Genomic DNA, 11,191 nt, shown 5'->3' with positions numbered 1-11,191 from the left:
CTGGCACAGCTCTTCCTGGCAACATTGTTCTCTGTTGACTGGAGATAAAATGAACGATCAATTTTACGATTAACTGAATGCTCTCGACTCTTCATTGCAGATTAGCGTCATTGTGAAGGTTAGCATCATCTTCCCAATGTCAGGTTGTTCTTATCAAAATGTGGAGATTAAATCAACAGCGCCCCTACTGGTTGCAGACAAGTAGTGCATGTTACATGATCAAAACTGATTTACATAATACACCTGAATGAAGTTTTTTTGCTCTTACTCTCGAAATCTGCCTTATCAATAATCCATGGAAGATTCCATGGCGATTTAATAAAACAAAAGTGGCCTGATATTACTAGATGACCGATGCAGAACGTTGGGCTATTGCCCAAAGTCTGCTGGGAGAGGTTCTAGCTCACCTATGACTCAATGAGATGGTTGGATATTACAGAGGTTAAATTACTTTTATGCAGTAGCCTGCTTAGAACATTTATCATGCAGTGACAATTTGAACATGGATCAGATTAAAATAATCGGGATGATTTTAAGTGGTGTGCTAGCATGCTAGCATAGTTTGTTTGACCTTCCATCTCCTCTGCAAGCTTTTTGGTAATCATTCAGCGATGAAAGCTAAAAATAAACGGGATTGCTTAATCCGCTGTTCCTATCTGCCTCATTACAGCTCATTTCACACAAGCAATGCTGCGTTGGAGAAACTACAAAATCAATCTATAATACAGTTTGCGCCGATTGATTCATTAGGGATGCATTTGTTCTGGGTGACCTCCATCAGACGAGGTAAATTGTGTGGACGTGCGCTTCGAGAAGTGGATGGTTGCATCCGAATACTTTAACGGCCTCCGTGCTGAGACCAGAGCAAGGAGGCGAAATAAAGAAGTCCAACAAAAGGCTTGTTTATGCTGATGGTGAGTGAAAATGCATCAGGAAAGCCTCCGAGAGCGCTCTTGTTAAATTGATAACTCCACGTGAGCTGCATTAGCGTCTTGCTCTGGATTTGAGGCCAACGCATCTGAATGGCAAGAGCTTGATTTAAGCGAGGCCAAGGAAAGAAAAAAAATGTTTATGTTGCTATGTTTTCGATTATAATACGCGCTTCTATGAATGTGCAAGCCGTGATCAATACGCAGCAATTGTTTATTGTTCCTCGGAGAGCATTATTGAAACTAGCCCACCGTCATCCATTTTGATAACCCCACACTGCTCTTTACCGTGTTGCGCAAAGTCACGCTGCCCAATCAATGGAGCTGCGGGGTAACTTGTAAGAGTACAATAAAAAAATTAAATCAATGGCGAGGGAAGAAAGCGGGAACTCGGACCTCTTTGGCCTTTCATCGGACAAAGGCAAACATTGCGTTTCATTTATTCTCCTGATAAATCCTTTGGCCTTTACGCGTCGTTGCCTTTTTTTCTATTAAATTTAAAATTAAAATCTTAAATATAAAAGATTAAAACTTTTTCCTCCATTCTTGTAGACATTTTTTTTCATGAAATATTTACTTTCATTCGGAACAGCACGCAACGTTCATGGGTTGGCTCATTTGTCACGTTGCCTTCCACCGTTGTCACGTTGTTTATCATCATACCAGATTGGTTTTCTTGACGCCGTCCCTTGAGCCACGTGGCGTTTGTTTTCCCAAAGGTACGCTCTCAAGGACGAACATCTCGTGCAAGGCCGTGCTCAAATACGTGACATTTCACAGCAAATACGAGGGGGGTGCATTACATTATGGCGCTGATAAGGACTTGATTAGTTGCTCTCTCCGAGGAGCTCCAACCAATTTTCTGGCTCTCACAGTCGCCTCTCTTGCCGGATTTTGCATGTTCTTGTCTTCAAAATGAAGAATGACCTCTGCGTGAATGAAGGACCTGTCACTCTACATCATTTCAATTACACTTAGAGGTCAATGACAATGAACAAATAAACGCAAGGTGTGTGGAGCACACCAGCTCATGATGAAGATGGATCATGGCTCAAATGCTTAACATGCCTGATTCTGCACCTATTGCTTTTTTTTTTGTTATGTAGGGTCATTGCTATTCTAGTCACTGATATTGAAAACACAGCTTTGACATAAATCACTTTTCATTCCAGGGAGAAACACATACATGCTAGTGTCAAGATTAGGCCTTTGGGTGTTTAAAGGACCATAACAAAGGAAAAGTGGGTTATAAAGTTTACACCAGCTAGTATGAGTATAAAACAAAAATAAGACAAGGAAGCTTCATTCAACATAGACCTTTCAACTGTGACGTCACTTCTCCATCCATGTTTGATGGGTCACAATAGAGTAAGATGACAAAGGTTAAACTAGCAAGTCTCAGGTAGTTTAGCCAAAAATAAACAATTTAATGAACACGATTTAATGTATCAAAGTAGTGAGGTAAAGTAGTAATATTGTGAAAATAATAAGCAACATACCTTAGCTTCACGAGGCTAAGCTTCAGTTAGCATGCTTCTTGTATTCAGACGGTCTTATTCGAAGACTCCAGGGTTATGACAGCTTCAAAGTGTTGGCACTATTGGCACTATTCTATACAATTGTTAACAGTTGTGATAGCTTACTTCTTTGAGGAAAGTGGTTTCATTTAGTTTGGTTTTGAAAGTTTATCCAAGAAGTGGAGCTTTCCAGAGGGCAACTTGGACCCGCGCAAGGAAAGACACACCTGAAAGCATCAGCTGATTGATTACATTCAGAAGTAAAGCCGAGAGGGCAAAAGTATTTTGCCAAAATTATGAAGAGAACGTAGTGATATTTAATCATATTGACAGAAAACTAACATTTATATGTAAATAGCCAAAGTTAAAGTCTGTTTCTAAAATTACAAAAAATGTTAACCTCTATTTAAAAGCATTTGCACTTCGTTCCACTAAAGTGTAGAACAGAAGTGCAATTAGTGCAATACTGCCCTCTAGCGAAGGATGAGGAAACCTCATATAGGGAAAAAAAATAATGTGCCAGAGTGCTGACAAACTTTTATTGCAGGACAAGTTCTTTTAGTGGACTACTTTCACACAAGTGACACCAATTTAAACGTCACCTCAATGTGAATGAACACTAACTGCAACCTTGTTGAAGTGAATTATCTTTCAGAACAAAGGTTTTTGTTATAAACATTTTAATTTGTTTATTGGCCAGACAATCTTCTCAGACAAGAACACCATATTGTTTGAGAACGTCTGTGTACTTTGCTATTTTACTCTCGACGTTCTTCGTGGCCACTTTGGTCATCTTGATGGTGGCCTTTTTCTTGACGTAGCGCATCTTTGACTTCTGTTTCCTCTTCTCCTCCAGCGTGGCTGTGATGGCCTGGTACTTCCAGCCCACCTCATGAGCCAAACGTCCCAGGAGGGCAAACTGTGCAGCAAGATATGGGCACATTTAGACATTGGAACTAATGGCAGATAATCACTGCAGGGTGACTCACCTTACGAGTGGGCTTCAGGCGCACAATCTTAAGAGCAGCTGGGACCACCATGCGCTTCCTCTGGATGAAGGAGAGGAAACCAAAAATCAGACACTAAAGAATTCCAGGAGGGCCGAACACTGAGGCTGGCATGTCTCAGATTTTGTGTGTTCATATCAAACCTCAGTCAAACAAGGCATGGTAAGGTAAGGTAAGTAATCATCATTGACAGCATAACGCAAGGCCACCGTGTTGTGCAGAGCCATCACCTTGTCATAGGGTGGGGGGATGCCGTCAAACACCTTCAGCCTCTCCAGAGCAGCCTGGCCTCTCTTGGTTTTGTGGGGCAGCATGCCTAGTTGGCACACAATTAATACAACAAGATTTAGAACAGAGCAGCGGAGTTGAGGAATGGCCCAAGCACATTTTCTTCCAACTCAGAAATCAGATCCGATAGTTTCATCAATAGATCAGATTGTTAAAAAGTTCATCAATGCTGTTTCGAAGGAAAAGTGGATTTTGTGGTTGCTTCCGTCTCACCTCTCACCGTCCTCCAGAAGATCCTGCTGGGAGCTCTGAAGTGGTATGGTCCACGAGATGGATTGGTGTTCATCCTCTTGCGCAGGAAAGCCAGGTACTTCACTGCAGCAATCCAACAATAGATTGTAAGAGCACATTCAAGACATTCCAAGATTCCATCTAAGTGGAATGTATGTGTCTCAGATGGTAGTGCATGTAAAGTTATCTCATGGTCGTTTAAAACTCAAAATAATGTTTTAAATAACATCATTGACACATTAAGACAGTCTGAATTTGGGCTGCTGTTTTCACTCATTGTTGAGGCTTTTTAATGGAACATATTAAATTTGACTTGACATCTAATAAAAAAAAAGAAAAAGAACAGCTTTAAAAGGGGGTGCAATATTGTACCACTTACATTTGTTACGGTAGAAATTGCCAGAGATGTTGATGCCTTCACACCTGACCACCACAACTTTGTGTCCTTTGGAATGGAAAAATAAACACCGGTTGAATACCCCAAATGAGAAATATTAAAGACTTGTAATTTACATTTTGTCTCAGATGGTAGTGCATGTAAGTTTTCTCATGGTCGTTAAACTCAAACGAAGGTTGAAGTAATCATCAATGACAAAGGTTAAACTTAATTGGCATAAATTTTATGCATGGCACGTTTAATAGAATGCATACATACCCAGCAAGGTCTGCTTGGCAACGATGGCAGCCAGCCGACCAAGTAGATGGCCTCTGCCATCTAGTAGCAGAACCTGCAAAATTACGTATGTTTACAGACTATACAATGGTAATTACATGAGGTAATTAATCATGGGGAAGCCTAGCTATTATACCGTGAGAGTATGCAACAACTTTTTCCCCCTCAGGTATGACAATTTTCTGAATTACCAACATAATTTTGAAACGCATATTTAATAGTGTACCTTCTAAAATGAGCACATGGCAGCATTACCGGCTACGCGTCCGACCAGACAAAGCAAAAAAACTACCCAACAGACGCTTCTGTCAACATATTGTAGCAGATAACGTTGAAATGGCTTCTACGAGTTCAGTTAGAATTTTAACAGGGACAAATTCACTTGAGATTTCAGCATTATGACAAGCTAGCTAGTAGCTAGCTAACAGCGTTGGCTAGTAAGGCTGCCATGATGGAAGTTGTGTCCATTCCGAAACGCGAGCCGACAGATACTCGTTTACTACATTTTATCAACAAAATGATAGCCCTGTTCTCATCTTGTGTTATTGCTAAGTGTTCGATTGCATACTAACGAAACCATGGGGCGGAAACTACCGCGGGAAACCGATTAAAATAAGAATATTGTCTCATGGCTACAGCCCACCTTATTGAAGCGGTCCGCCATGACGAGCGAAAAGAAAGTTACACGGGGGCGCCCGTGGTAAAAGACACGGGCAGCAGGAAGTGACGTACTATAAAGGGTTCTCGTTAGATTGTGTTGAATGTGCTCTAGCGCCACTTGTGGATGGGTGCCCCAAGAACAACTGTACAGGTTACATAGCCTTAAAACAAATGGGTTAATAATGCAAAATATTTTAAGTTTAAATGTTTATAGGTATTATTTAGGGAAAAAAATCCTGTCAACATAATCCTCTCGCCTAAAATCAGCCAGGACAGGTTCAGCTCCTCCATGAGTATGATTAAATAAATTATTAATCAACAGATAAAACATTTATCACACAAGGTCATTTTTATTTGATGTATGAAACATACAACAGTTCATGCAAATCATGTCACACTGTTCCACGGAAATAACAATTTTGTGAACTGTTGCAAATGCTTTAAATAATTCACCATACAATCATGCCTTGGCGGTAATACAACTCTACCCTGAGATGGTGAGTGGAAGAAGAACACAAAGGCGGAATATATGTATTTTTATATGCAATACAGCCTTCAGTAAAGATGTCTTGCAGAAGCCGGTTTTGATTAGTCGTCGTGCTTCAGTTTCCTGATCTTCCCCTTATGACGGTCAATATCCCGCTGCAGACGCTCAATCTCCTTTTTGTGGTGGTCGATTTCCTCCTGGTGGTGTTGCTTCAGTGCAGCCAGCTGTTCCTGTTCCTTGCGCCTTTTGTGCAGATAAATCGCAAAATCAATTTTCCGCACTGCAATAGGCCAAAATGGGTTAAAAAAGAATATGGGTGCAGTTCTAATGGATAAGCCATGAACCGGAAAGCTCAATGGTGCAGGAGAGAAAAGACACCTACTTAAAGTACATCTCCTCCTCTGCAGCCTGTTTCTTTCCCATGGCTCCACCGGCCTCTCGAATGGAGCCACCGGCTCCACCACCTTTGCCCGCACCTTTACCCAGTTCACCCAGCTGCAATAGAGAAAGTCAAAGCAATGAAAAAAGCCAATTTTTTCCTCCACTGTCATTATTCCTAATTTTTATAGCAGTACACAATAACAAGACTATAACAAATCTATTTTTGTTCATCTATTGATGTCTAGTGACAAGTACAATAATTCAAGGCTCTTCCACTAGCTGACAGAAAGTAAAACCTGTTTCTCCAACTGTTGAAGTCACCAGGCCCAGATTTCACACTTTGAGTGTATATACAAATGAGATCACAATTATTTCAGTTGTGAAAAATTAGTTTGCAGGTATACTTGGTTTTTTTTTAAGAGGAGCCGTGGCTCAAAAATGTTGTCTCAAATGAGTAAACTGCAGTAATGTGGTTATTTGTGAAATTAGTCCATGGCTATTTTGGCAGCTAATGTTTACGCATTTGAAATTACGCCATACAAAATGGCCTTTAGTGCTAGAAATCGGTGCTTTTGTTGAGGAGCTAGGCACAAAGGACATAGTAGTACCTGGTCGGATGCCATTCTTTGCTGTAAAGTGAATAAACCGCGGATGTTCGACCTCAAGAACCTCGCCATGATGGCTAATTTGAGTAGCTAATGACAATGAAAACAGTGACGGTCCCTCCAGTTTGCCCTTGTCTGAAAATACATGCAGCCAGTGGACAGCGCCATTTGTACCCAGACAGAGGGGGTAAATGCCATGGTAAAAGACGGAATTATGGAAGATGCACCAAATATTAATAACGCTTTTTCAAATGGGAACGAAATTGATAAGAACCGATACTACTTTGGTACAAAATATTTAATATACGCGTTGTGAAACTTTAACGCAATATAAAATCGCCCCCATTTTGACAAATGGAACGTCTCAAAATAAAACGCGTCAAACTGCACGCTCGTCAACTTTGACCTGAAGTTAAGGTTATATTACCGTTTTTAAGTTTGTTTTCAACCAAAGTAAAAATACAGGAATTTAAGTAAAAAATACATTATACCTGCTGGAATTATATTTGTAATATTTATTTTTATAGTACTTTCTGTATTTGTGACGTCACTTGGGTTGGGCAAACGTTTGTGCTTAAGGGCTACATTATTTTTTTTTATTTATAAATGCATAATTTCATAAACTCATTAGTGAGGGGGAACAAATACGTATTATATAGAATTTGTTGCATAAATTCCCATTTTTTATACTTTTATACATAAACATATAATCATTGGAATACTATACTGTATTCAATTAATGAAATAAAAATCATACAAGGCTTTGAATAAATTTATTCAGCAAAGAAAGTAACGTTCTTGAAACCTGTCTTAACAAGGAACCTCACAGACCCTCCCCCCAGTAATATCCCTTTATAAACATCGGCAGGCAACTCTGGGTTCATTCAAGATCCCCAAAATCAAGAGAACAAAGTTAAACTTAATATCAAAACCCCATGTTTTTCCTTTCCATAATTCAATACACTTATCAACAGTAACAGGTACATTGGACCCCAGTCAGCAAACAGGTGCATGAGAAGATCTATTCCCTTCCCCAAAGAAAATTAAAACTCAAGTCAAATTCAGATGCAAAGAAAAACATTAGCACTGCTGTCTCTCTAACAGGGTCAAGTATCAGAACAAAGAATTTGGAGGCACATTATGAGATCATACACAATGACCTACTTTTTAAACTGGGAACGTAAGTATTCAGTCTGACTAATATTCTTGACTGGGTAAAGAAATAATGGCAATGGAAGCAACAACTTGAATTTTGTGGCCTGTGTGTCTGTGAAGCTATGTCACACATCCTTTGTCACATTTGACTTTAATGTTAACTTGCTATCAAACTACACATAGCCCACTCAGCGATGACACCCGACATGGGTCTGTTGACATTTTAAGACAGTACACACAGTGCACAAATCATTTCTACTTAGCCAATCTGCAAAAGATGATTTGTGCAATGACAAACACTGCAATTAACACACATTGCCCACACTATTTTCAGTGTTTACTCTCGAGTCCCTTCCGTTATTCATGTGGATATTTTACAATTTAAAATAAAAGAGTCAATCATTAAATGAATTTACTAAAACAAGATAAAATAAGATTTGGAGGAGGCGTCACACGGCCAGGATGGGTCTCCGGAGGCCCTTGGGAGGAGGCGGTGCTCGCCGCCCCCCAGTATGACCCCGTCAGTCTTGCTTGATGTTGCCTAGCGCTCTGAGGCGCTCCAGGAGGGGCGGGTGCGAGTAGTGCCACATGGAGTAGAGCCAGTCGGCAACAGGGAAGCCCAGGTTGTCTTTGTTCAGCTTGATGAGGGACGAGTAGAGCTCGGGGGCTTTCCCCATGTTGCGCGCAAACGCGTCGGCCTGGAACTCGAACCTGCGGCTCAGGACCGTCAGGCAGAAGGACAGAAGCTGCGAGGATGAAACGGAAACATGTAAATTACCTTGGGGCAAACTCGATTGATGGAGTTTGCATAGTGAGTCTTTTGTCTTGGTCCCTCCCCTGACTTTGTAGGCAAGAAGTGCAAGATTAAAAAGATAAGGATTTCCTCATGGTTACCTCATTATATGGCGAAAAGATGAACTGGAAGATGATCATCAAGCCGATCAGAGTGGGCTGGCTGTCATTGAAGCCAAATGCGACAAACAACTCCTTGCGTCCAATAAGAGCGGCAAATAGAGAGAAACACAGGAAGGAATTCATCTGGTGGAGGAAGAGAGACAGTGGATGTTAATGCCACGTTTTACATACGTCCGACAAAAAAAAAAAGTGAAACACCCACCTGACTGATGACAATATTTTTGACGGTATGACCGAGCTTCCAGTGACCCAGCTCGTGACCCAAAACGGCAAGGATCTCTTTATTGTTGCAGCCTTGTTTCTTGTGCTGTAAAAAAAAAGTCAAACAGTTAAGCTAGAAAGATTGCTCGATGGCACAAAACCTTATTTGATCAATTTTGAACATCTAACCTTTGGCTTGACTTTCGCTTCGCCGTCAGTTTCTGTTGGCTCGGGCTTTGCCTCGTCTCCCTTGTTGAGCGGAGAATAGTCCTCCAGCAACGTGTCAAAGAGCACAATCCGTTTGTTCTTGAAAAAGCCGTAAAAATACGCGTTGCTGTGCGAAGACCGTTTGGAACCTGGAAAACACGGGCAACTTTTTGCAAACTGCACATAAACACATTACACCTCCATCGTCATTAACACACCTTCAACAACATAAACCTTTGTGAGAGGGAAACTAATACTGTTGGCCATGGCCTCAATATCCGTCTTCAGCTCGCCTTCTGGCAAAGGAGTGAATTTGTCAAACAGAGGTGCGATGTAATCAGCGTAGATGGTGACGAGAACCTGAGAACAGCGAGAAGGAAAATGATCCCAGAGGTGCTCAATTATACAATTATATATTGTAATAACTTAGCACGGAATTCAATGGTAAGCCATTTATATCAAAAGCTCACCAAAGAAACACCCAGGGTGAAGAGCCAGGCGTAAATGAAGAAGTAGTCTCCCCCAATCTTAATGATGTAGAGGAGCAACGAGGTTACAGGGAGCAGGATGCACTGCGTCACGGCGAACTTCTTCACGGCATCTTTGATGAAGAACCCCAAAGTCTATTGAGCAAGATCAAACCGAGTCAAAATACTGTAGTCACATGTCCATGACTTGCAAGCATACTCCAAGAGACATTAACTCAGCGAGCATCAATTACCTGCTGGTTGAATCCGTGCTTCTCCTCAATGACAAACGTGTTGTACAAACTCCAGGGAAGGCCAGTCAAAGCAGTGAACAAGGTGGCAAGAGTGAGAAACACAAGGGATTGCGTGATCTCATACTCGGGGCCGAATCCAAAATGTTTCGTCCCTGCGCCGGCGAGGCCCCACAGAAGAGGAATGCCACCCAGGACTAGGATCAGCTTTGACAGGAACAGAGACAAATTAATTTGCAAGAAACATCCCCATAAATGCAATTGAGCATCTTTCGTTAGTAACTTACCGTTCCTTCCGTCTCGGAATACAGACCAGACCAAAAACTGAAGTTGCTTTTGTCCAGTTGATATAGTCGGGACTTCTCAAAGGTTTCTGAATCGATGACCTTTTCGAGCTCCTGAGGCACACGTGTCGTTGACCTGTATGTCCTTCGCTGTAAAGATGACAGGGGGTCAAATGGTAAATATATTACACAAGCATCAATACTTCCTTTTTTTTTTACTTTAGGATTTACAAGAAACTTACCTGTCTATGTGCAAGGTATGCCTCCCATATGTACACCGTCCACGAAAAGCCCAAAACAGCATAAAATATCTGCTTCTCCACGGGGAGTTCATTTATAAAGTCGAACATATTTACTTATTTTTTTGGGAGGCGGCGAGGGGATAACAAAAGCGAAAGAGGCAACGAAAGCGCTCCTAGCTAAACAGGCTAACAGCAACGTTTTTGGTCCGTCAGCCTGGCTTGGCACACACAAACTTGAGTGGAATACGAGCTTAGTTAATGGAAAGCTTTTACTAACGTCAAATAGACCCAAAAGCGGCTACTACGCGACCCGTACGTTGTTTTTAAGCCTCCATCGTTAATAATGACACTTCATTCATGAGCGCGTAGTTAGTCCAGCAGCATAAAAGGTCCGGACGGAAACTGCTCCCGTCACAAACATTCCGCATCCGGTTTGCTCAGACAAGAACCCCAAAACTGTCCTCTTAGCAGCCAACGTTTATAAACTAAATTCTAAGTATTGATGCATGATAATTAAGTGTTCATTATTTTATAGTGGAGTGCAGTTACTTATTTTCTATTGCAAAGAAACTACATTAAACACATCCCAAACTGAGCATTAATTTATCAAAACTTTAACGTCTGCCGGTCAATTTGTTTATTCAGAAACATTGTGAGCACGGTATGAGGAAAAAAAAAAAAACACTAGATA

At 41.1% G+C, this 11,191-nt stretch overlaps 3 protein-coding genes and 2 non-coding genes across 5 annotated transcripts; all 5 read right to left on the bottom strand.

The window, feature by feature from the left end:
* Window positions 1-2,971: 2,971 nt before the first annotated feature.
* On the bottom strand, window positions 2,972-5,379 carry rpl13a (ribosomal protein L13a). The gene is made up of 7 exons (XM_049741372.2): window positions 5,289-5,379; window positions 4,628-4,700; window positions 4,352-4,417; window positions 3,955-4,056; window positions 3,684-3,769; window positions 3,436-3,495; window positions 2,972-3,365 (listed from the first exon to the last, which is right to left on the bottom strand). Exons 1-7 carry the CDS (start codon window positions 5,307-5,309, stop codon window positions 3,156-3,158), a joined length of 618 nt encoding a protein of 205 aa, XP_049597329.2. The 5' UTR covers window positions 5,310-5,379; the 3' UTR covers window positions 2,972-3,155.
* Window positions 4,128-4,211, bottom strand: LOC125981584 (small nucleolar RNA Z195/SNORD33/SNORD32 family). The gene has a single exon (XR_007486072.1). It is a non-coding gene; the product is annotated as a small nucleolar RNA Z195/SNORD33/SNORD32 family (small nucleolar RNA).
* LOC125981583 (small nucleolar RNA Z195/SNORD33/SNORD32 family) lies at window positions 4,488-4,568 on the bottom strand. The gene has a single exon (XR_007486071.1). It is a non-coding gene; the product is annotated as a small nucleolar RNA Z195/SNORD33/SNORD32 family (small nucleolar RNA).
* A 256-nt stretch (window positions 5,380-5,635) lies between the features above and the next one.
* Window positions 5,636-6,946, bottom strand: atp5if1b (ATP synthase inhibitory factor subunit 1b). Its single transcript, XM_049739530.1, has 3 exons — window positions 6,782-6,946; window positions 6,175-6,287; window positions 5,636-6,035 (listed from the first exon to the last, which is right to left on the bottom strand). Exons 1-3 carry the CDS (start codon window positions 6,848-6,850, stop codon window positions 5,894-5,896), a joined length of 324 nt encoding a protein of 107 aa, XP_049595487.1. The 5' UTR covers window positions 6,851-6,946; the 3' UTR covers window positions 5,636-5,893.
* A 588-nt stretch (window positions 6,947-7,534) lies between these two features.
* zmpste24 (zinc metallopeptidase, STE24 homolog) lies at window positions 7,535-10,900 on the bottom strand. Its single transcript, XM_049739524.1, has 9 exons — window positions 10,501-10,900; window positions 10,262-10,408; window positions 9,978-10,181; window positions 9,727-9,879; window positions 9,475-9,616; window positions 9,239-9,405; window positions 9,051-9,155; window positions 8,828-8,971; window positions 7,535-8,679 (listed from the first exon to the last, which is right to left on the bottom strand). The coding sequence occupies exons 1-9, from the start codon at window positions 10,606-10,608 to the stop codon at window positions 8,455-8,457; spliced, it is 1,395 nt and encodes a 464-aa protein (XP_049595481.1). The 5' UTR covers window positions 10,609-10,900; the 3' UTR covers window positions 7,535-8,454.
* Window positions 10,901-11,191: the final 291 nt, after the last annotated feature.

This window comes from Syngnathus scovelli, chromosome 14, assembly GCF_024217435.2.
Source record: "Syngnathus scovelli strain Florida chromosome 14, RoL_Ssco_1.2, whole genome shotgun sequence".
Classification (NCBI taxonomy): domain Eukaryota; kingdom Metazoa; phylum Chordata; class Actinopteri; order Syngnathiformes; family Syngnathidae; genus Syngnathus; species Syngnathus scovelli.
This window is presented reverse-complemented; position numbering and strand designations above follow the sequence as displayed.